This window comes from Mastigoproctus giganteus, chromosome 4 (assembly GCF_048544385.1).
Source record: "Mastigoproctus giganteus isolate SK-2022 chromosome 4, ASM4854438v1, whole genome shotgun sequence".
Lineage (NCBI taxonomy): Eukaryota > Metazoa > Arthropoda > Arachnida > Uropygi > Thelyphonidae > Mastigoproctus > Mastigoproctus giganteus.
This window is the reverse complement of record NC_143578.1, coordinates 112,259,448-112,285,139: the sequence shown is the minus strand read 5'-3', so window position 1 is coordinate 112,285,139 and position 25,692 is coordinate 112,259,448. Positions and strand designations below refer to the sequence as shown.

At 36.0% G+C, this 25,692-nt stretch overlaps 1 protein-coding gene across 5 annotated transcripts in view; it reads right to left on the bottom strand.

Moving 5' to 3' along the window:
- Tnpo (transportin 1) overlaps window positions 1-25,692 on the bottom strand; it is a 563,147-nt gene that overhangs the window by 432,224 nt on the left and 105,231 nt on the right. For all 5 annotated transcript variants that reach the window (XM_090372882.1, XM_090372884.1, XM_090372886.1 and 2 more), the window contains one exon: window positions 22,680-22,802. In XM_090372882.1, the coding sequence (XP_090229008.1) occupies window positions 22,680-22,802 (123 nt within the window). The remainder of the gene's footprint in view (window positions 1-22,679; window positions 22,803-25,692) is intronic.

Below are 25,692 nucleotides of genomic sequence, written 5' to 3'. Positions count from 1 at the left end.
ATGTTCGACGTGAACTCCCGCCATGGAAAAAAGTGTGTTGAATGGAGTCCAGAATAATCCTACTACAAGCACACGTGCCGCTGCCTCTGCCTTAGGAGTGTCTCGTTGCAGTGTACAGTGTGTCTCGCACGACGCTTCCTTACACCCCTTTCATCTCCAAAAGGTTCAGTTACTGCTCCCCCAAGATTAACCTGCACGTGTGACTTTTGCACAGTGGTTTCTCCAAGAAAGTGTTCAACAAGACTTGAATTTTCCAGCCTATGTTTTGTTCACGGGTGAGGCTTATTTCACTCAGGAAGGCTTATTCAATCAGCACAATGCTCATGTGTAGGCTCATGACAACCCACACAGTGTGTGCCCCCATGCGGCACAACATCGCTTCGCAATAAATGTGTGGACAGGTATGGTCGGTGACTGCTTAGTCGGCCCATACCTGTTACCATCCTGCATGAACTCCGCTAAATATCGGATCTTTCTTGAACAAATTCTACCAGGGTTACTTGACGATGTTCCAGCAAATGTGAGATGGAACATTTGGTTTCAACATGACGGGGTGCCTGCCCATTATGGAAGGTGTGTTTGTGACCATTTGAACAGGCATTTTGGGCGTCGATGGATTGGCCATGGTGGACCCATTGCCTGGCCCCCACGCTCACCTGATTTATCAAGCCTTGATTTCTTTCTGTGGGAGGGCCCTCAAATCTATCGTGTATGAATCGCCTGTGGAGACGGAAATGGATCTCATGGTGAGACTCTTCTGCGCTGCTTCTACTGTCAAAGAAACTCCAGGTGTGTTCGACCGTGTCCGCCAATCCATGCTGCGTCGGATTGGCGTACACGCATGCATCGTGTCTCATGGTGGAACCTTCGAGCATCTGTTGTAACATCATGAAATGCATCCATCTTGTACTCCATTGTTAATATTATGTCAAATAAATGTTTGCCACTAATTACTGTCTTGTGTCATTTCTGCTTCTTGTGCCTCTGCTACTACTTTCCCGTGACATTTCTGGTTATGGGTTCCTATGTGATTCACATTCCTTTAGATGTTACCTACCTCCCCTAAACGTTTGTACCAATATTTTTGAGACACCCTGTATACAAAAACAGATAGTTGAAAAATCGAAGTATTTTGTATATTTCTCTTTAGCACTAGTGAATCCAATGGTATTTCATCAACAGCACAATTTTTAATCAGGTTTTTCAAGAAATTTTGAAATAACAGAAGAGTTATTGGGTATGTTCCCTAAAAGAGCACAGAAAAGGGTGAGATCTATTTGATAAACTTTTGAATGAACAGAGTTATACATAATGATATTAAATATAATTATACTAGTGACACAAATTCTGAAAAAATATATTTTCTGTACAGATTTTTAGGCTTTTATCGTTTAGTGGTTGAAAATTCACCTATTGGAATATCACCATACTCATTCCTGCTTTTATATATTTGTCTAATTGAAGCATGAATAAATGACTAAATAATCAGTATGAATCTGTTCATGGAGTACATACTTCACATTAAATTTTTTTTTATAAAATACAGTTAGACCTCCATTTTGCTCATTCTCTTGAAAAAATTCATTATACAGAAATTTCGTTATAAAGAAATATGACTGTTTCAAATGAAAATTACTATAATTCAAATCAGAAATACAGCAAGTTATGGGAAATAAATCAGAAATAAGTGGGAATGAAAAAATTTTCTAACATTTCAAAACAATTAATTTAGTACACATATATTAAGAAACAACTATATATTAAGAAATGACTTCATGATGCACACAATGTATTAGTACACTTTTAAGAATTATGTTGTAAAACATTTGGTTATTATTTTTTTTTGTTGTATGCTGGATTTTACTGTGCATCGTTCATAAAAATGTTTGCATTTGTTTAAGCACTCAAATATATTTTCTGGCACATTTTCTTCACACTGAAGGCCTTGACGCAAAGTTTCAAATGCTGCCAACATTTCATGTTTGGAAGGTTTAATACTGCTCTCATTGCCTTCATTTTGCCCTCATTTTCATCCAACTCATCGTCGATACTGTCACTAGTTCTTTGAATACTCTCCAAAATGTTGGAGTCGCTCAGATATTCAGCTACTATGACATCGTTATCAACTCTTAAAAATTCTTCAAGAACAACTTCTCCACTGATCAAAACTCTTGCTTGGAGTTCTTCCCAAGATTGCTCAATGTCTTGTAGCAGTTCATCCCTCTCATCACTGTTAATTGGCGTTTTAGCAAAATCTGCTATTGCGAAACAATTCTTAATCGTTTCAGTCACATTTTGACTCCACACTTTTGCCAACTCTGATATGCACATCCAGAAATCTATAATAGAATCTATAAGTTGGTTGGTTTCTATTCTCTGTATAATTTTTTTCCGTATGCACCTTTGATAGTGCATTTTCAAATTCTTGATAATCCCTTGGTCCTTTGGCTGTGGGTAATACAAGGTATTCAGAGAGAAGAAAACAAGCTTCACACTTGTAAGTTTCGAAATTACTAAGCGAAGGTGGGCAAGGCAGTTGTCGACAATCAAAGCGATTTTTCTGTTTTCTTTTGTCATCTTTCTATCGAAATTTAAAATCCACTGTTCAAATATTTCACTTGTCATCCAAGCTTTTTTGTTGTAGTTTTAGTTCAACTCTAATGACTTCACTCCTTTGAAACATCTAGGTTGTTTAATTTTGCCTATTACCAAAAACTTCAATTTTTCATTACCAGCCATATTTGCACCAACCAAGACTGTATTTCTCTCCTTACTATTTTTATCACCTTTAAAAGTCAGTGTCTTGTTCAGAAAACATTTTAAAAATAGACCTGTTTCATTAACGCTGAATGTGTCTTTGGGCTCATAGTCTTCCATAATTTGTTTTCAAAATTGTTTCTTTCCAATGGGTAGTCTTCTTCAATTACAACCAAACTTTCACCAGAAATCGAGTAAGCCTTTTTCAAGTAAGCCAATGTCGCTTTTTAAATTTGTCCAGCCAACCAGAACCGGCTTGGAATGTTTTATGCCCCAGAAAAGATGAGTATTCTATAGCCTTTTCTTTTATTAATGGCCCTGATATCAGCGTATTTTGTCCCAAATCAACTTCACCCACTTAAAAACGGCTTCATCTACATCTTCATACAGGCATAATTTTGCACGCTTCCAACTGGGTTCCAAATCCTCAAACAGTTTGATAATCAAAACATGGTTTTTCAGAATGGTTGACACACTACTGGCAGGGATACCAAATTTTAAAGCAATTTCTTTTTTTTTTAACACCCCGATCTATACTATTAAGCACTTCCACTTTTTCCACTACACTCAAGGATTTTCTCTTAGGCACTATAAGGTTACTTGCATGGCAGTTAAAACAAAACTGATTTAGGGACCACTTGTACCTACCATACAGAGAAAGGTGAAATTTAGTGAAAGTGCAGATGACTCATTGCTACGAAATGACAGATGAATTTTTGGGATAAAGGAAAATCACTCTCTCCTAATTCTCTAATAGAGTGCTTACAATTGAAAACAGCATGACCAGAGCCAATATCTGTGTCAGAAATATGCCTTAATCTTTGCCAATGACTGTGGGCATATAGACAGCAGTCGACCAGCATGACTTCTCAGTACAGTAAAGGCTGCAAGGGCAAAACTACATTGTGGAATGCTCTTAAGAATTAAATTCTTTAGCTATTAAAAGCTAAAGTGATTAATTCTTAATCACTTTTAGCTCCTAATTCATGCGTTCTACAGCGTCATCTCTATTGCCTAAAGGCCAGAGGTGCGAACAATGTACCCAGGTCTCTCGAAATCAGTTTGTTATACGGAAATTTTCTTCATTATATGTAAACTATTTTCAACGTAATGACCAAGGGGAAATCAAAAACATTTGCTACATAGAAAATTTCACTATATGGAAGCTCGTTAAAGAGAGGTTCAAACCTAGTTATTTTAATTAATGAATATATTGTAATTTTTAATGCCACAAGGGCATCTTTAGTAAGAGTGCCAGTTTCCAGAGGTAATTTTTTCCAAGCATACAGCAAATCAAGAAAATGTTTAAAAATATAGTTTTCATCAGATGAGTGTTAGCAGATTGATAAAAAATAATACCTAGGGAACTTTCCCTTATTTGGTTTCATTACATTTATAATACTTCGCCATTTACAAAATACTTTCATATATTAAGATGTTTCAAAACAACAACTTATACTATTTACAGTCAGCTGAGAAGGCCTTCAATCATGATTATTGAAAATCCAAAGAACACCAACTTAGCATTTTGCCTTTCTAAATTTCATGGCTGTAAACTTTTTCTTATCTATATTTCAATAGCCACTTCAATACTATGTAATAGTATTTTCAATGTTAAAAAATATGCTCTTTGTATGACACATTTATCATTTTATCAAATAATGAATAATACATGCATTCATCTGGGTTATTTTGTTTTAGCCGGTTGTTACATAGAAACTGACAAACCCACTATGCAAATCTAGTATAGAAACCAAAGGTCACCTTTTGCCAAAAGAATGTGGATACACAGAAAATGTTGTTTGCTTGGGATTAATTCCACACGGGCAAACTGTAATGCGCCTAAACTGTGGTAAAAAGTAACATACAGTTTCCTGAAAGGTTTCTGACTAGAATTTGAAGTGCATTATAGCATCGAATACATTTGAGACAGATAAACAACTTGGGCTAACATGAGAGGCATAATTATGGCAGAAAACGAATGAATGGTCACCTGTCAGTCTCTGTTGTGTTCAGAAAATGCTCATACACCACGTTTCTATTTATTGTATCATTATCACTAACAATGCTTACCACATGGAAGCCTGTATATTCAAGTCCTATATATTCATTTCATTCTTTTTAAAAATAAAATGAAGGTATCAGTAAATACTGTTTTCACTGGAAGGATATTAATTCCATTTTTAAAAGAGATTAGAAGACTCTTAACCCTTTTAAGTTTAGCAAATATGCTGGCCCAAGGCAGCAAGTTTTCCAACATTTTATTATTTTGACTTAACTAAGTGACACAAATAAAGATTTATTTATTAAAGTGAAATATGGTCAAAAATGAAATCAGAAATTTTTAAAACAATTCACAAAAATTTTCATTAAAAAATTTACAAAAAAACTGTAGAGGGGAAAATATTAACATGCCCAAACTCTTCTCCTTTGGTTAGCTATATACTTCTACCCTTCATGCCACACAGTAGCTCAATACAGTAATACCCCGACTTACGCTACCCCGACTTACGCGAACTCGGAGTTACGCGGTTCTTGATTTTTTCGTTTGGCAACGCTGCCGCCCACTATCTTCAAGGTCGTTTTTCATATGTTATCGATATACGGTGCGACGGCGGAGAATAAGAGCGAAAGATGAACAAAATTCAACTTTGCTGCTTTTATGTTTTTTATATCAGTGAAGGGGAAACACATTTCACCATAATAACGTAAAAACCAACAAATTCCAGCTATCGGTATAATCGCAAATGCAATTAGATCGAGTTTACTACCAGTTTATAACAGATTTCACTAGCAGAAACGCAACTGGATTTTTATTGTTTTATGGTAGTAACCCCTAGAAATGTGAGGTGTTAATAGTGTATCTCTGCCTTTATGGTGTTGTTTATTCAGTTGCTACATGCGCGCAGCTTTGTTTATGCGTATCAAGCATGCCTCCTCGTTTTGTAATTGTGCTTTATTCCCTAAAAATGAGTAAAATACTTAATTAAAAGGTGTGAAAAGGAAGCGTCCTGGTGAAGACACTGCAGATTCAGAGAGAAAAAGAAAAGCAATTATCGATAAACAGAGGCGGACTGGATCAAAAATTCTTACCCAGGAAAATTTATAGTGGCCTCATACTATGGTTTATGGCCAAAATCACACTGGCCCACCGGGGTTTCTCCGGTAAGGCTTATGGCCAGTCCGCCTCTGTCGATAGAGAAAAAATATGAAATTGTGAAACGCTTTGAGCGAAATGAAAGACCATGCGATATTGCACGTGCTACAGGCCTAAATGAAGCAACGGCGAAAAGCACATGACAATTGCAAACTTGAGAGGTTGAAAATTGAAAAGGGCTCAATTGTAAAGGGCTTAAAAATTTTAGAAAATATAGACTCCAACGAAGAACGCGTTATAGCTACAAAGCAAGGAATAAAAAAATTATTAGCTTGCTACGAAGAAATTCTGCGTGAAAAAAAGAACGCGCTGTGTCGTCAGACGAATTTGTTAGATTTTATGAAGCCATCGACATCGAAATAACTTTTTAACGTAAGTCATTTGTTTTTTTTAATACATATTTTGTATTAATATGTATAAAGAACTGCAATTTTATTAATATTTTTCTTCTAAAGTAGTGTTTTTGTTAGTCCTTGGTCCCAATTAAGCAAAATTTATATGTATTTATATGCAAAGTTCTACCCCGACTTACGCGAATTCGACTTACGCGATTTTCGTCGGACACACCTATCGAGTAACTTCGGGGTATTACTGTATATCTACAGAAATAACTTCAAAAATAAATGCAAACAATACTGTGATTTCTTTTATCATACATAAAGGAAATAATCTCTGTGTTTAAAACAGAGAGAAACTATGGTACCAACACTAGTATGATGGTTAGCTGGAGAAGGAAGGTGAGGGTCAATTGAGTCAAAAAGGCAGCTTCTCCACTGCATATCCAATGATTTAGGAGTTAATGATGCTCTCATAAATATCTGTATCTTATCTGCACAGGTACAGCTCAATACAGTGAACTATGGAAAGACAGAAGAAATTTAAAGTAATCAAACCAAAAGAAAATGCAGATGCCACAAAACTCGAGTACCAGGCCATCAAATTTTTTTATACAAGGGAATGGACTAAAAGTTATTTATGGATGCATGAAATCTGTATATGGTGAGGCTGGCCCTTCTGAATACCAGACAAAATTTCTCAGCTTATTAAATAGGGTTGGGTTGATGTAAGAAGTGGGGTTCCCTAAGAATCCGTATTAGGACCACTATTGTTTTTGATTTTCATAAATGACATCGAGGAAGGGATAGAGGGCGTGATATCTAAATTTGCAGATGATGTAAAGATTGGTAGAGTAGTTAATGATCGCCACCAAGCAGAGCTTCTTCAGAATGACCTAGATAGACTTCAGAGATGGTCAAGAAAATGGCAGCTATGCTTTAATCCAGCAAAGTGTAAGGTATTGCACCTGGGGAATGGTAACCCCAAAATAATTTATACACTTGGCAGAGTTGAACTAAAGCTGGTAGTGGAGGAAAGGGACTTGGGTGTTATGATACGGTCAGACTTTAAGTTCTCTGAGCATCGTAGACAGGTTGCAAGGAAGGCCCATGGTGTCCTATCGATGATGTATCGAACGATTGCTAGTAGAGATAAGGACGTCATAATCCCACTGTACAAGGCTATTGTTAGACCACACTTGGAATACTGTGTTCAGGTATGGAGACTGCACCTAAAGAAAGACATTGTTCTTCTTCAAAGGGTCCAGAGACGGGTAACTCGCCTGGTGAGATAGGCAAAAAGGCATCCATATGAGGAAAGAGTTCAAATATGTGGGTTGCAGAGCTTGGAAACTAGACACCTTAGAGGAGACTTGATTGAGGTGTTTAAGGCTCTGAGAGGCATAAGCAAAATGAATGAGAATGAAATTTTCACAGTTATAAATAGAACTAGGGGCTATGATTTCAAGTTATGGGAGGATGTTTAGACTGGATTGCAGGAAGTTTTATTTGAGCCAGCTAGTAATAAATTACTGGAATAAGTTATCAACATGGGTGGTAGAGGCTGACAGTTTGGAGAAATTTAAAGGTCAGCTGGATAATTATCTACGGGAGATTGTTGTTGTTGTTGTTGTTTGGTTTTTAGGAGCATTAGCAACTAAGGCCATATTGCTCCGGGGATATGCGGTGGTCATTCCCTGACCTTTCCACATCCTCCGTATTTGGTGGGCACGGGCTCGAACTCCGGTCTAATCAAGAAGCATGTGCTACGCACTGCTGCTCCTGCCCACCTGGCTACGGAGGTGCCCATCTACGGGAGGAGGGAAATGCTTAGGTTGTCCATTTCATTTTCTCTTATTTATTAATAATTATTTTTTTTCTTATTACTGTTATTTTATTTTATTATTATTTATTTATTTTTTATTATTTTATTTTATTTTTTGGGCTGGTACAGCATAAGCCATAGGCTTCCTTGCACCATGTGGCCATTGCTAATACTAATAGAGTGAAAAATCCACAGAAAATGACATCAGCTAAGGATGAAAGCAAAAGTAACAACACAAGAAATGCGATAAAAAAAAAAAGGAATAACTAGGGGGATTCGTCTCCTGCTCGCTGCACTCACTTCTTTTGATAAAATAAAATACTTAGAGAAACTTTGACTCGTGTGTGTCTCTTCCTCAGCTATGAATACATAAATACATTATTATATCTATATAATATCGGTGTAGATACACCAGTGGTGGGATTCAAATAATTTAACAACCGGTTCGCTGCCCTAATGACCATTCTAAGTATAAAAAAACTATATACCGAAAGGTAGTTTATTATTTCATGCAGTTAATACTTAAATAAGAACAATAAAAGAGGTCCACAAAACTAGATTATGTTATAAGAAAGATTTAAAATATTAATGAAAAAATATTAAATAATACATGACAAAAAACAATAAAACTGTTATTTAAGATATTTCCATATTGTTTCTTGATTGGCGTCCTCGTTTGCAATTTTCTTCACTTTTATCCGAGCGTCATCAGCTGAGTGATTTATCCTTAACCACTGTAGGAGTAGGATCCCATTCCTTTAGAGGTAAACCGATTAAACTAATAGTCATTGTGTTTGATATATTAGAAACAGTTAGGCGACTTCTCTTCTCTGAACATATTATGTTCATCTTTGAAAAACCCTTTTCTGCTTCTGCTGAACTTACAGCAATTGTTCTGACAATATTTTTAGCTCTTTGAACACTTTCAGGATAATTCTTAAATTGCATAATTCTGGGAATTTTTTAAAACGTTTTCCAAGAAATCTCGATAATCATTAATATCAATTTGGTAATTAAAAATGTCATTAAATACGAGCAATTGTTCTTCAGCTGCTTTCCATGGAACTAGTACTTCTTCAATAATCCAGTAATCTGGCTCCAAAAAATTGAGAAATTGTAATTTATTCCTATCTTGAAATTAGCTACAACTTGATTTTAAATGTTTACAATCCATTAGTCTTTTTTTTTTTTTCAAATTCGTTACGATGTTTTCTAAAAGTCTTTCCCAAGGAAGCCCGAGACAAATCGATGATTTTCTACAAATTTTATATCTTTGAAGGTTTCTGAAGTAATTAATTCATCAACTTTTTTTTCGTATGGACCCTTTTCCTTTCCAAGCATTTGAAATGCTTTAATAGATCTTATCACGAGTTTTTCAGCCTTTATTATGTCTATATTTCTTGCTTGCAGTGCATTTGAAAGAAGAGAAATTTCGTTTAAAATATCAATCATCAATGCCAAATCAGTTATAAAATATATATTTTCAAGACAGGCAGCCATACCTAAGTACTTTTTATTTGAATAAAAATAGTGATGTAGCACTGGATAAGCGGGCCACACAGCTAGGGTTGACCTTAAACCACAGGCAGCCCATTTTGGTCCCAAAACTCTACCAATCTTTATAATTTCGATTCCAAGTTGTTCGGATATTTTGGAAAGTTCAATTTGGTTCTTATTGGATTGATGAAAAATAGTTTTACTTGCTAAATAGTTTTAAATAGTTTTGGTTTTAAAATGATTTACTTGCTTTGTTTCCTTTATCGAATCATCTAAAACAAGATGGAGGCGATGATTTAAACAGTGCCATATTATTACATTTGGAAACTCTTTTGCAATCCTAGTGCTCACTCAAGATTTTCTTCAAAGCATAACGCTGGCACCATCGGAGCAAAATCCTATTAAATTTTTTTCTAGGTAGTTCTTAGTAAGTCCAACATTATTTAAACTTTCCATAACTGAAGAACGTATTGTCTCTGCATCTTGTTTTTCCAATTCAACTAGTTCAACGAAAATTGTTGGTGATGTAACTGAATCCAAGGCCAATTCTAATACAACAAATTCTGATTTTGGTTTCTTATTGAAAAAAATCTGTCAAACTCTGTTGCCTTTTCATCCTTTTAAGGGCTACTGCAAAAAAATTTTAAAAATGTTTTATTTTAATATATTATAGAGCAGGAGCGGATATGTGCCAATATATTTGAATATTTTTACTGGTTCTGTCCACGCGTGGTCATATCATAAACTTTTATAAACAAAGCACTATGCTTATACCATTGATAAACATCAGTCAGAACATACATTTTCTTCATTTTATCGATATTAAACAAAAATTTCTTGTTGAATTAATAAATGGCATGCGCCCACCTTAGAGAGAACCCTGATCACAAGTGCCATTTTAACAACCGGTTCGCCGAACTCAACAAAAAATTAGGTATCGGTTCTGCCGAACCGGTGCGAACCGGCTGAATCCCACCACTGAGATACACCACAGACAACTCTACAATCATACGAAGTAAAACTACGATCATAGTGTGAAAGGAATCATTTCATTTCTATCTTATATCGTGCTCATCCTTCACAGCGAGTTACTATGTACTGCACCATCTCGAATAAGTAACACTTCACTAACAGGACTATTATCACTTATTCTTGGTGGGCACTACCACCACTCAGACAGCACCGTTTCAAATCTAGTTGGCTTTTAATCAGTGGGCACCTTTCACACTACAATCGTAGTTTTTCTTTAAAAGTTGTCCATAGTGTATTTACACCAATATTATATAGATATAGAATCTTAAACTCTTAAAATATTATGCCTCATTGCATTTAGCTTATTTAAATAAATACGTTACATATGAAAATCAAGAATGGTACTGCATGGTCATGTTAGATAAGCATAGCACATGACCATGCTTAAAGAGGAGCTTGTTTTACCACAGTAAAACAAGCTTCTGTTATGTATTTTTGTATTTGTTACGTATTACCACGTAACTCATATCTCTCTTCTCCCGTTGGCTGAATAAATATCACTAGGAGGAAAATTATTTTAATGTATAGAAAGATAAAAAAATAAATAAATAATGGTAAACCTGGTTATCCGGGCAGATGTATTAAAATGTCTAAAAATGCCAGACAATGAATATTTCTGATGGGCTGGTGGTGGTCATCTTTTTGTGAACACTTGACCCTGTCAAACAATAGTTCTTACTGGTGCCAAGAATGCTTACATCCATCATAAATGAGCTCAAATGTGTGAAGGAAATTCATTCCAGCATGATGCAAATCCACAAAGATTTCTTTCAAGAATTATAACTGGTCATGAAATATGGATTCATGGGCCAACATCACCCAAAAAAAAATTCAAGACAATCTTTGCCAGGAAATCCATGATCATCATTTTTTGGGATATGGAAAGATTCTTTTGATAGACTAAAGGCCATATAAGAAAACAATCACTGAAGATGCCCATTCTCAAAAACTGAAGAGGGTCCAACAAAGCAAGGAAGAGAGGAAATTACGATGAAGCATCCTGCGTCTTTATGACACTGCTCCTTTACCTAAATCCCATAGAGCAGCTGCAGGATTGAGAAACTGTGGATGCCAGGGTCTCCTTTACCTAAATCCCATTTGAACATGTGAAGTCTTTACAGCTCCAGCAAATAGAAGTTTTTGCTATTTTATTAACTTAAATTGGCATATTAATTTATTTTTTAGAGTTTCTTTATATTCCTAGTAACAGTACTTTAGTTTAAATTGAATTTAGATAGAGATTTTGCATGTTATTACATAGTATCTGTAAGGGTATTGAATCCACGTGGACAGGTTTTGCAGCTCCCGCTAACGAAAAGTTTTTAATTATATTTAGCCACTTTATTGACTTAATTGTTAGATTAAATTATTTTCTATAAGTAGCTTATAGACCTAGTCAAGCTCCGTGGTTTATTTGGAATTTAGATAGTGCAATTTGGAAAGTAAATAATACCTCGTGTCTGTAGATTAACCATTCGTAATTGCCGCCACTGTTATACGATACAATGTGTGCTAGCATAAGGTTTAACAGAAAACTAAATAGCAAGTATAGTAGTATCAATTAATCAGTAAAATTTATTAATCTTATTAAATTTCAATGTCAATTCAACTGTACTTTTCTTAACTAAATAAATATAGCGACCTAGTTATTACAAACGTAACATCATAAATTAATACATATAAGTTGACAGGGGATAAGAAAGTCATAATGTAACTCGGAGATAACATTCGATACTGAAATACATATATATATACACTGTGTTATAACTGCATTGGGATATAGGTTTAGGGCTATATTTTGTATTGGAATTTTGTTGAACTTGAATAGAAATTATGACTCAGAGCAACAAAGCAAAAGGCTCAAACTAGTAGAAGTGCTGTGGCTCAGGGAAGAACTGAGGTGGGTGTTTGTCCTATGAATCACAGTCTATTGAAATGCACTGCTTGTTTGATGTTTGTGGATCAATCAGGAACGGGACATGATATTGCCAAGAGGAATGTCTTTGTGTGTGCGCAATGTAAAGAGTGCGAGGAAATGAGGCACCAACTCTGCATTGTTATGGGCTTATATGAGAGCTTGAAGGACAGGGTGGATGCCCTCGAAGGATTTAAATTGAGAGGCCCATCAAGCTCTCAGCTGCCCACATCAATGCCAGAGCTTGCACTTGAACAACGCGCAACACAGCGGCAAAACCCAAGGCAGAATGCGCTGGTCCCAAAGGAACTAGTTGTTGTAGGTGACTCTATTGTCAGGGAAATGGGAAACATTGTGCAAAAAGGATAGATGGAACAGGAACAGGGTATGTGTGCCAGGGGCAAAAGTTGATGACGTTGTAGGGCAGATATCATCCTTTAAGGGCACAAAGAGTGATATTGTTGTACACATTGGCACTAATGATATTAAGAGTAGGAGACCAGCAGAATTACGTAACAAGTAAAAGACAATGCTGAAAAAAAATCCGTGAGTTGGGTTGAATTTGAAAGTGTCTGCAATTCTGCCCAGACATGATAGGAGGGAGTATATTATGAGAGCCTTGTCGATCAGTTCTGCCCTGGAGAGATTGTGCAAGGCTCAAGGGGTAGAATTTTTCTCAGTCTGGTCTGTGCTTGTTAACAGGAGAGACTGCTTCTACAGGGAAGGGATACACTTAAATAGAAAGGGTGCAAGAATATCTGCTGATGTTGTTGTTGTTGTTGTTATTTGGTTTTTAGGAGCATTAGCAACTAAGGCCATATTGCTCCGGGATATGCGGTGGTCATTCCCTGACCTTTCCGCATCCTCCGTATTTGGTGGTGACGGGCTCGAACCCCGGTCTAATCAAGAAGCATGTGCCACGCACTGCTGCTCCTTCCCACCTGGCTACGGAGGCGCATATCTGCTGATGCTATCGAGGCAGAGTTAGGTGGGTCGGAAAACTGCTAGCTTGGGGGGAGATACACGGACTAATAGATTAACAGCAGCCGCTGGCTGAGGTAAAAGTGATTCTTGCACTACTTCTATTGAAATGCAATTGAGCAGCAGCCTGGAAAGCAAGGCAATGGCAATTTCCAGGACTGTTGGGAGTCATAGTGGAACAAGTAAACAAGGGCTGTGTTAGGGGTAACTAAGAGTAGAAACAGGTGCATGTATACTTGCATGGACACCAATGCTAGGGGTATAGTTAATAAATTCAATGAGCTTGAAATGCTAATCAAGACATCAAAGGCAGATATTGTTGGCATATCAGAGACATGGTGTCACACAGACATAAGCAGTTCAGAACTGGAATTTGGGGAGTACAATATGTACAGAAAGGATAGACAGGACAAAAAAGGAGGAGGGGTTATGCTGTTAGTTAAGAAACACACAATCTAAGGAAGTGTATCCAATTGATGTGGATGGACAATGCAATGTTGAGTCTGTTTAGTGTGACAAAAGCACTGGGAAAGGAAAAAAGGAAGTAGGTGTGTGTTATAGGCCTAATGAATCTGATGAGTATAATGAGCATTTGTGCAGAGAAATAGAGTTGCCCAGTAAATTAGTGTCTTATAATGGGGGATTTTAATTTCCAGGATATTGACTGGAATTTGTGGGTTGGTCATTCACACGCTAGCAAGACTTGTGGATTTATTGGATGACTGTTTTCTACAGCAGCATGTTCAGGAGGCAACTAGAGAGCGTACTACTCTTGATCTGATTATCAGTAATGATTCTTCATGCATCGAGAATCTGCAAATAAAGGAACCACTAGGTGGCAGTGATCACTGTGTGCTGAGGTGGGATTTACTCAAAGGGGTAACTACCATCAAGGGTGGTGGTAGTAGTAGTAGTAGCAGTGGCATTTGATGCAAGAAAGCAAGTGTATGAGCTTATGCAGCATCAGCCAAAAAAAAAAAAAAAAAACACACCATTCCCTCCAAATGCCTGTCCAGTTCCTCCTTAAATTTATTCACCCTATCAACTTCCACAACGACAGATGGAAGTTTGTTCCAGCAATTAACCACCCGCTGGCTAAAGGCAAATTTCCGCACATCTAATCTACATCTGTCTTTTCTTAATTTGAATTTATGCCCCCTTAGGTTCATAATCTGAACAAGTGGAAGGATCCCATCAGAATTCAGCGTGCTCAACCCATTCAAGGGTAAAGAGAAGGGTTTTTGCTTTCATAAAGGTGACTATGGTGGTCTGAGACAGTATTAAATTCTATACGGTGGAACCAACTGATGATGTTACCAACAGCAAATTCAAAATGGGAAGCATTCAAAGAATTAATCTTGGAAACAACTACTAGGCTTTTCATACCAACAAAGAAATATTGTTCAAAATTTAGGCCTAAATGGATGTTGGATGAACTAATTAGACATGTGACAGAGAAGAAAAATGCATGGGATACATATAAATTAACATATGACACAGAAGCCTATGATAGATATAAGCTGGTCTGTAACGAAGTTACACAGAAGTTTAGGCAGGTGAAGGCAGATTACGAGAAATCTTTGGCAAATGATGCAAAGAAAAACAGCAAAAAGTTCTTTACTTAAGTAAACTCTAGAAAGAAGGGGATGAATCAGATTGGTCCACTTGATATTGTTGGATCAACTGTTGATGATCCAGCTCATGTAGCGAACAAACTCGATGAATATTTTGCATCGACATTCACACATCAGGAGTTATTCAGGGAGGAGAATGCCAGAGGTGTATTCAATTCTGGCAGTAAGATAGACATTCTTGTAATAACTGAGAGTAAAGTGGAGGAGAAATTGTTGAAGATAAACACAAGAAAGGCACCTGGGGTGGATGGAATCTATCCAGTTATATTAAAGGAGGCGGCAAAGGAAGTAAGCAAACCCTTAACCATAATTATGAGAGCTTCCCTGGACTCGGGGGAGGTACCCATGGACTGGAGATGTACAAATGTGACCCCAATCCACAAAGGAGGATCAAAGGGAGACACAGGTAATTACAGAACTGTTAGTTTAACTTCTGTTCCAAGGAAATTAATGGAGGCACAGTTAAAGAAGCATTGCAGGATCATCTAGACAAGAGTTCAGTTATAGCTCTTGGATAGCACAAAGGAACTGGATGCAAAGAATAACTTTGATATCATATATTTGTATCTTAGAAAAGCCTTTGATATGGTTGCATATGGAAGACTGCTGCACAAATTGGAGCAGTCCAATTTTCCATCTGTCATTGTAGAAGTTGACAGCTTAAATAGATTCAAGGCAGAACTTGACAAACATTTGGAGCAAGTGGATGGGTGAAATAAGGGATGGTTGAGTGGGATAAGAAAGAGAGTGGTAATCAACGGACACTGCTCTTCGTGGACTAATGTTATTAGTGGAGTCCCTCAGAGTTCAGTTTTTGGTCCATTGTTGTTTTCTGTATTTATAAATGATACTGATGATGGTATATCAGGCTTAATGTCCAAGTTTGCAGACGATACGAAGGGTGGCAGGGTTGTTAATGATATTAATCACAGTACGCTGCTGCAACAGGATCTAGAAAAGTTGAGCAGATGGGCTGAGAGGTGGCAAATGAAGTTTAACCTTGACAAATGTAAAGTACTACATATGGGAAGCAGTAATCCCAGAGTAACGTATCAACTCTGTGGTACCACACTGACAGTGGTAGAGAATGAAAAGGACCTAGGAGTAATTGTGCAGGCAGATATGAAGTTTTCTGAGCAGTGCAGACGGTCTGCAAGAGTAGCTCATGGTGTCTTGTCAATGATATACAGGAATTTTTCTAGCAGGGATAAGGAGGTGATTATCCCCTTGTATAAGGCAATGGTCAAGCCACACCTTGAGTACTGTATACAGGTCTGGAGGCCTCATTTTAAGAAGGATATAGAGCTGTTGGAACAAGTACAGAGAAGGGCAACAAGATTAGTGAATGGAACAAAGGGTTGCTCTTACAAAGTTTTGCAAATTACAGTGTCTGGACAATAGGAACCGCGAGGTGTTCTGATTGAAATGTATAAAGCCTTGAATGGTTTGCACATGCTCAATGCTGATGGGATTCTTCCTCTTGCTCAGAATAATCGCCTGAGAGGGCAGAAATTTAAATTGAGGAAAGACGGTTGTAGGATAGATGTGCAGAAGTTTGCCTTTAGCCAGCAGGTGGTTGATTGCTGGAGCAAACTTCCATCTGTCATTGTAGAAGTTGATAGCTTAAATAGATTCAAGGCAGAACTTGAAAAACATTTGGAGCAAGTGGATGGGTGAAATAAGGGTTTTTTTTTTTTTTTTTACTGATGCTATATAAGCTTGCTTTCTTGCATCATGTGCCTTTGCTAATGGTAATGCTTCTTTATGACAATGCTCCTTTACCTAAATCCCATAGAGCAGCTGCGGGATTGAGCAACTGTGGACGCCAGGGTCTAAACCACCTGCCTATAGTCTAGAACTAACCACCAGTGATTATTTCTTCTTCAGAAATCTGAAGAATCACCTGCATTGAGTATCATTTTTAAATGATGATTATCTCAAGGAAGTTGGAAAAAAAAAACCTTTTTGGATATTTCCTCTTTACTCTCAAATTGGAGGAAATACATGGAAAATAAAAAGAAAAGTCATCCTTTCATAATTTTAACGATGCATGGCTCAAGAGGAATATACAGGCAGTTCTCGCTTTACGAGTTTTTTTTTCCCAAGTATCAAGAAACTCGAAAATATGAGCATTAATTGCAAAACATTCATAATTACTGCATTCCAAACCATATGAAAATATGAACATTAATTGCAAAACATTCATAAATACTGCATTCCAAACCACGTGCGTAGATTTATACAATACAGTACCCCGTTTTACAATATTAATCAGTTCAAGCGACACCATCATATCATTAAAATATCTTAATGTGAACCCAATAACACATTGTTTTTTGGTAATTCATTTCAAGATCTTGAAGTTGAAAATTTCAATGTATAACTAAGCTATTTATCTTTCTAAAATGTCATTTTTAGGGTCACGAGCATGACCTTATGGCCATATAAAATGTCGTGAGCACGGTTTGCAAATTGTATTAGTTACCAATTGAAATCATTAAAATGCACTACACTTTCATCGTTATCATATGTTCCGTTATAAGAATCAATTTTAAATGCCTTTGTGTTATTTTTCTAAAGCACATTTCTGGAGTCACGACCATAAATCAATAAAAACAATTTACACTTGGCAGTTAATTGGGCTTTTCTGTTAGTGCAAGAAATTATAAACTAGTAGTAAATTTGATTTTCTTGCATTTGCGAAAATACCGATAGCTGGAATTGTGTGGTTTTTTCCGTTATTATGGTGAAATGTGTTTCCCCTTTACTGAAATCTTCAATCGTATAAAAAACAAATAAATTTTCAGAATCTTCTCTTCATTCCTTTTTTTAAGCTTCGCAAACTTGTTACTCAGCACAAATCATGTTAGTTTCAATTTGTGTGTGCCGTTAAAAAAAGCTTATGCATGCAATCATGAAATTTATAATTAAAACAGAAGACTGCCTTGGAAACAAATGCCTCTTGAAACATTTCTGAAGATGACTCCTTGTGTAACAAACCAACGAGTGCCGAGCCAATAATGAGTCATCAACGAGTGTGCATTTAGTTGATGATGATGAAGAATAAACATTCTTTAACATTTGTAAATCATAAATAATTTCTCTATTATTATTATAATTTGCTTGATTTTACAGGCTACGTTTTCATTTCTTTCGATAAAGCAATCATTGTTTAAACAAACTAATTAGAAAAGAATAGCGAAAGCTTAAAAAGCGGTACTCACCTTGAAATTAATCTGCGATGGTTTACTTAGGTAGCGTGGTTAATGTTTAAGTTGAATTGTTAAATTGAAAAATTAAAAGGGAGTGAAGTAGGTAAAAGTTGACTGAGTTAAATAGGTGCAAGGAAATAGAAGTGTACACATCCAATCCTTGGTTGTCATCGAAATAAAAGAAAAGAAAAGAAAAGAATAGTTAAAAACTGTAAGTGAATCCGGTGAAGCCAATAGTCTTTACGAGGACTTTCGTTAGTTAAAGAACGTCTTCAGTTGGCAATGTGTGGGGAGAGAACGTGCATGGTATTTTAAGAATAAAAAATTATACTCTCGTGATGCCTTTTTTGACATGTGGGAACTTTAATCTCGAGAGGTTCCAAATTGGGGAAAGATTGAAGGGGAGTTTAGAATTTAGAGGTTAGAGTGGTGCTTGTACCATTCAATAACTAGGGCTTCATATTGAAGTATTCTGTAGCTGGATTTTAGTTTAATGATGGAAATGGCAGAGTCGATGAGCGGATTGTGGTTGTGAGTCTGGGCATGAGTTGTAAGTTCTGTGACAGATTGGTTAGACATGAGACTATGGAAATGGTAGTAGGCACGGGTGTTGGATGTTTTTGATGAGCCAAATTTAGTAGTGGTACTTCCGATATAACATGTGTTGCAGTTTTGTTGACAATTAATGAGGTATATAATATTATTAAGGTCGTTTGTAGGATATTTGTATGTGTCTTTATAGGTGCTGAAGAAGGATCCTAATTTGTTGTAGGTGGAAAAAACAAGGGAGCTATCAGTGTTGTTAAATAGGCGTCGGAACTGTCCTGCTAGTTCATTGTGGTAAGGGAGGCCTATGCGGATGTTTGTTTTATTTTTGTCTTTAGTTGAGGTGTTAGATTTAATTTTATTTTTAGCGTTAAGGATTGTATTCAAAATAAGTTGGTGGGGTAACCTCTGGATATAAATTTGTCAGTAATATACTGTATTTCATTGTGAAGGTCAGTGGGTAAGGAACTATACTTTAGTGCATTGTGAATTTGGTTATATAAAACTGCCTTTTTAGTGTTTAGAGGGTGATGAGAAGCAAAATGTAAGTATTTGCCGTTGTTTGTATTTTTCCTGAAAATTTTCGTATTTCATTTTGTGCCTGTTATATAGATAGTAAGATTAAGGAAATTTATCTGATTATTTTGTCCAATTTCAAGGGTGAATTTAAGTCTATCGTGTACAGAATTAAGTTTTACGAAGAGGTTATCAATAATGGATCTGTTGCCTATTACAAGAATGTCGTCGGCATAGCGCATGTATAGTTTTAGTTCAGGGGGAAAGGGGTGTAGAATTTGGCCTTCAATGGCGGCTAGGTAGATTTCGGATAATGGAGCCGAAATCCCCAGTCCCATTGGTAAGCCAAATGTTTGTTGGAAGATTTTTCCGTTGAATCTAAAAAATCTTGCTTCTAATAGAAGGGTGGCGAGTTCAAGGATATGGTCTATAGAAAGGGAGGTACGTTTTGTTAAGGTATCGTCTGTTTCTAAGAGGTTGCGTAAGGTTTGTAAAGTAAATGGAATATGGACATTTGTCGTAAGGCTTGTAAAGTAAATGGAATATGGACATTTGTCGTAAGGCTTGTAAAGTAAATGGAATATGGACATTTGTCCATATTCCATTTACACACATTGCCAACTGAAGACGTTCTTTAACTAACGAAAGTCCTCGTAAAGACTATTGGCTTCACCGGATTCACTTACAGTTTTTAACTATTCTTTTCTTTTCTTTTATTTCGATGACAACCAAGGATTGGATGTGTACACTTCTATTTCCTTGCGCCTATTTAACTCAGTCAACTTTTACCTACTTCCCTCCCTTTTAATTTTTCAATTTAACAATTCAACTTAAACATTAACCACGCTACCTAAGTAAACCATCGCAGATTAATTTCAAGGTGAGTACCGCTTTTTAAGCTTTCGCTATTCTTTTCTAGTCTATTAACACGGTACTTGAAGATTTCTAAAAATTTCGTATTGACAAACTAATTAGCTAACTAATTTCACTGTTGAGAATGTAACCCCTATTTTTAACCTTATGTCTATGGGAAATAAATTCCCGCTTTGAGTTTTCACTTTATGAACACTTGAAAGAAAGTCAAGAACTACCTGTACTTAGGAAAAAAATTTTAAAAAAGATTAACATATGTTGTTTCTTTATTACTGGGAGAGAAAATTATTTGGGTGTCCTCACAGATTCCCTATATAATTTTTTAAACACCTGCTGACAATTCTACATATGCTTAAAAAGTAACATCATCCAAGTCTTCACAGTTATCACCAAACAACTTTCTACCTTCTCATTTACAAAATAACATTCTCGAATATGCGATTCACATAAAGTTGAAATGTCGATTTTATATCTTTTACTCTATAAAAAGCTTACCTGGCTGGACCAGGAGTAGTTTTTATTATATTTTAAATGGATGCTCATATGTGCTAAGGAAAAAATCTCCATCCAACCTACATTTCTGTCCTTTGAAAGAAAGGGTTATACCAATTGAACAATATCTTACTGCACTATATTGTCATCTGAAAAATCATAGTCCAGTTCTAAGAATTCAAAATTCTTTTCATTACTATGACCTTTTTGTTCCAATATTTCTTTGCTATCAGATGCACTTACAAGAATTTAACTCCTTGTCAATCAGAAATGATTGAGATGTCAAGATAATTTAGGGCTTAATTCCCAACTATATACTGTACTATAATGTGATTCATCAATATGAAACTATCTGCAAGATTGCCCAAAGTAGTATACACAAGGGGCAAAACAGGCAAAATTGTAATTAGCATTAGCAAAGGCACATGCTGCAAGAAAGCAAGCTTATATAGCATCAGGCAAAAAAAAAAAAAAAAAACCCTTATTTCACCCATCCACTGACTCCAAATGTTTGTCGAGTTCAGCCTTGAATCGATTTAAGCTATCAACTTCTACAACGGCAGATGGAAGTTTGTTCCAGCAATCAACAACCCGCTGGCTAAAGGCAAACTTCCGCACATCTATCCACAACCGTCTTTCCTCAATTTGAATTATGCCCTCTCAGGTGATTATTCTGAGCAAGATGAAGAATCCCATCAGCATTGAGCATGCTCAAACCATTCAAGGCTTTATACACCTCAATCAGATCACCTTGCAGGTGCCTAGTCTCCAGACACTGTAATTTGCAAAACTTAAGCCCTTCTTCGTAATAGCAACCCTTTTGTTCCATTCACTAATCTTGTTGCCCTTCTTTGTACTCATTCCAACAGCTCTACATCTTTCTTAAAATGAGGCCTCCAGACCTGCATACAGTACTCAAGGTGTGGTCTGACCATTGCCTTATACAAGGGGATAATCACCTCCTTATCCCTTCTAGAAAAATTCCTGTATATCATTGACAAGACACCATGAGCTAATTTTGCAGACCACCTGCACTGCTCAGAAAACTTCATATCTGCCTGCACAATTACCCCAGGTCCTTTTCATTCTCTACCACTGTCAGTGCAGTGTGGTACCACACAGTTGATACGTTACTCTGGGATTACTGCTTCCCATATGTAGTACTTTACATTTGTCAAGGTTAAACTTCATTTGCCACCTCTCAGCCCATCTGCTCAACTTTTCTAGATCCTGTTGCAGCAGTGTACTGTCATTAGTGTCATTAACAACCCTGCCAACCTTCGTATCATCTGCAAACTTGTCACACTGACTTTCAAAATTCAACAACATGCTTGTCAGGGAATGTTAAATTACTAACTACCTGTTTGGCAACACAGTAAACACTTTACAAAGCATTTATAAATTTAAGTAAACATTTAACATACAGCCAACGATGAACCAAAAATAAAACTAATTAAGCTCTAATATTATTTCTTGAATTCAAGTCATTTGATTGAAGAAGTACTTCACTAACAATTTCACTCATAAAACAAAGTGTTTTTGGGAAACTTCAAGTCTTCCATTTTACTTGATTATAAACAAAATCATTAAATACTGGAGAAAAATATTAAAAAAACATAAAAGTTGCTGAGAATTAAATTCCATTTCAGGTCAAAGAGACCCAAGAAAAACAGCAGGAGTAAAGGTAAATTCTGCAAAATCCTAAAAATATATGTTAAGGCACTGTGACTCTAAAAAAGATTGAGAAAAAAGCAACAACTTTTTTAATGTAAATGCTTCAAACTATTGAAAGTTCTGAATCTCTCTCTCAAATTATAACTTTATAACAAATGTATGAACTCTAGTGGTAAAAATTTTCCTGGAATTCAAATTTTCATTAATAAATAAATAAGCCAGAAGAGAAATACCTCTATAATGTTGTGCATGTGTGGGATCAGGCGATCTATTCGAACTTCTAGAAGCATTACTAATGCACGACATACATTCTTCCTAACTTCTGGATCTTCATCAGATGCTAGATGAAAAAGATTCTAAAGAACAATAATTCTCATTAGGCATTTAATTAAACATACTAAAAAACAAATTAAAATAATAAATTTTGAATTAATAATTTGGGGAAATGATCATTTTGAAAAACACTGCTCTATTCCAGAAGCTTATTTTGAAGCAAAATGAAGACTGACTTACACCCTTTTATGAAGCTACACTACCAAAAAAACAAAAATCTTCAGAAAAAATTTTAAATTTAATTCATAACAGAGTAAAGCACAGCAATACCTTGCTTAGCATGGCTTCAAACAGCACGGGTTTCACTATAACACGGTTTTCAATTAAGTTGAAGTCAAAAATTTACTGTACATATTAAAACTCATTCAATAGCCTAGACAGGTACTATATATATATGCTGCAGTGCCAACTCTATTGTCTATCAGGCACATGCGCATGCTACGCATGCACATGCGCATGCTACTTTTAATCCATCCTGACGAGATGACATGATAGTTTTTCAAACTTTTCATTTCAAAATTTATTTTTTACCTCTTTAAATATGATCGAAAATATATCTGCATCTTGGCTAGAAATCATTGCCAACAACATGCATTCTGTTTGGCAACACATTTTGCCCCTCTTGGTAAATTATTTCACTGGTTTTGAATAGCAAGTTCAGGTAATTTCCAAAGACATTGTGAAGGTTGGAAAAGACTTTGGATGCGAAACTTTGGACATGTGTGACTGCACTGACTCACCTGCGACTTAGATGATGCAACTCTCCTTGAAATTGACAAGCAAACTGCATATGCAGAAGAGGAAAACAATTCTGAAGTGGATAACACTGAAGTGCCACCAAAACAATTTTCAACAGAAGAACTGGAGAAAGTTTTTTGGGGGTTGACATGGCCTGCGAGGCGATTACGAATGGAGATACGAATGTTGAACGTAGCATAGAGACATGGCAAATTTTAAAAGATGGGATTCGAAGCTACAAAGACTGTACACTGAGAAAAAGAAGATACAGCTTCACCAGACTTCATTATTGAAATACCTAAATAAACAACTGCTTTTTTAAAGCTTTTTTTCTCATCTCTCGTGATGTTACCTTTTCATTAATAAAATTTTTTCAATATTTTTTAAATTTCAAACCCTTTTAATTGGCTATCAAGTGCAAATTGTTTATAGATTTATTATAATTTGTTTGTAGACTGTTTCTCTGGTACACATTCAATTAAAACCCATTATAATTATACCTCAATCAGCACGGTTTCACATAACACGGAATAGTTTCAGTACCAATTATCAATGCTATGCAGGATATTGCTGTACAGTAAAGCTACCTCTGAATTACAGATATACATACATACTAAATTACAACTTCTAAGAAAGAGAAGTGAACACATTTGTACATTTATGAATCCTGCATCTTTACTATGTTATGTTTGAATACTTAATCATATTCCTGCTAGCAACATCACCAGTATGTGATGTGTCAAATGAATTTAGTGTATAATGGTGAAAAGGTTTAACAAAGTGCAAAATTTGTGCATCAGTACTTGAAACAACAATCTCAACTGGTTCATATAATATATCCTTTCATGAAGAACGATATGAAAACTTTACTAAAGTCAAGGTTAATAAATATCGAAGTTTTTCTTGAATTCAAATGTTTTATGACTTAATCATAATAATTAACCAGAATAGTTAGGCAAGACCTGCCCTTCACAAACCCATGCCATTAAGGATATTACTATCAAGACAGCCGAGTATCAAATCATATGCTTAACCACAGCCTCATATCTTACCCACAAATGAAGTTGAACTCAATGACCTAGAGTAATCATCAGCTCTTTCCATACTTCCTTTCTGGACTGGGGAAACTTCTCCTAGATTGATAATGATAATTTATTGAATCATAATCTGTCTAGAGTAAAAAAACTGATCAGTCAGCTTAAAAAAAAAATTGCTAAAAACAAAGTGTGGATTGAAAGCTAAGATGACAGAAGATACTTACTCATTCAATTGCCATTTATATAGACAGACTATAATTTATAGGCATGACAAGAAAGGGTGTTCCAGAAGTAGACGAGATAGGGGAAAAGTTAGTTCTATGAGTTTGAAATTGAACTCTGAACGGGCTTTGACTAGCTAAAGCACGTTTGGTTAATTTGGGAGAGAGTAGTGATATTACAGACATCAATTCAGAAGAACAGTGCTTTTGGAAATAGCTACAGAAAAGGATGCAGCAGAAACTGAAGTTTATGTGACCGACAGTGGAGAGCTTTTGCAAAGAAGGGTCATTAATTAACTTGACTTCCCTCTTTTGGATAGCATCTAGGAACTTAAGAGATGTTTTTGAGGCACCATCTCAAATGTGGGAACAATATCCCACAGTAGTGTGAATTTCAGATTTGTATTCAGTAGACATTTGAGAGGAAAAGTAAAACTGAGAAAGAAAACCAAGTTTTTCTGATGCAGAAGAAAAAAACTTTTTTTTTTTTTTTTTTTATAATGTGCTAACACAAACAAAAACTGCAATGCCAATTTGACAGCCTGGGTGATTGCCAATGCAGTTATATGATCTTATCAACAAATCTGAGTGTTATCAAAAATGAGCAGATACAGAGTAGATAGATTATTTTATGTGATATATATTTTAGGAGTGAAGTTAACAAGTTTCCTTAACCCATCCACTGAAGAACTACCTACCAGATGACCACCAAAGGACTCAGCAATGAATTTCAAAAAGTTGAAACTGTTTGTGAAGAACAAGGCTTCTCAAAATGGAAGGTAGAATGTAGTGTGCTAAAATTGACAAAAACATGGGGAGGATTTGCAGTCAGTGGAAGGTCATTAACATACAAGAGGAAGAGTTGGAGAACACCAGCAGCAGCAGCAGTTGGAAAAATCAACTACTGCTGGACTTTC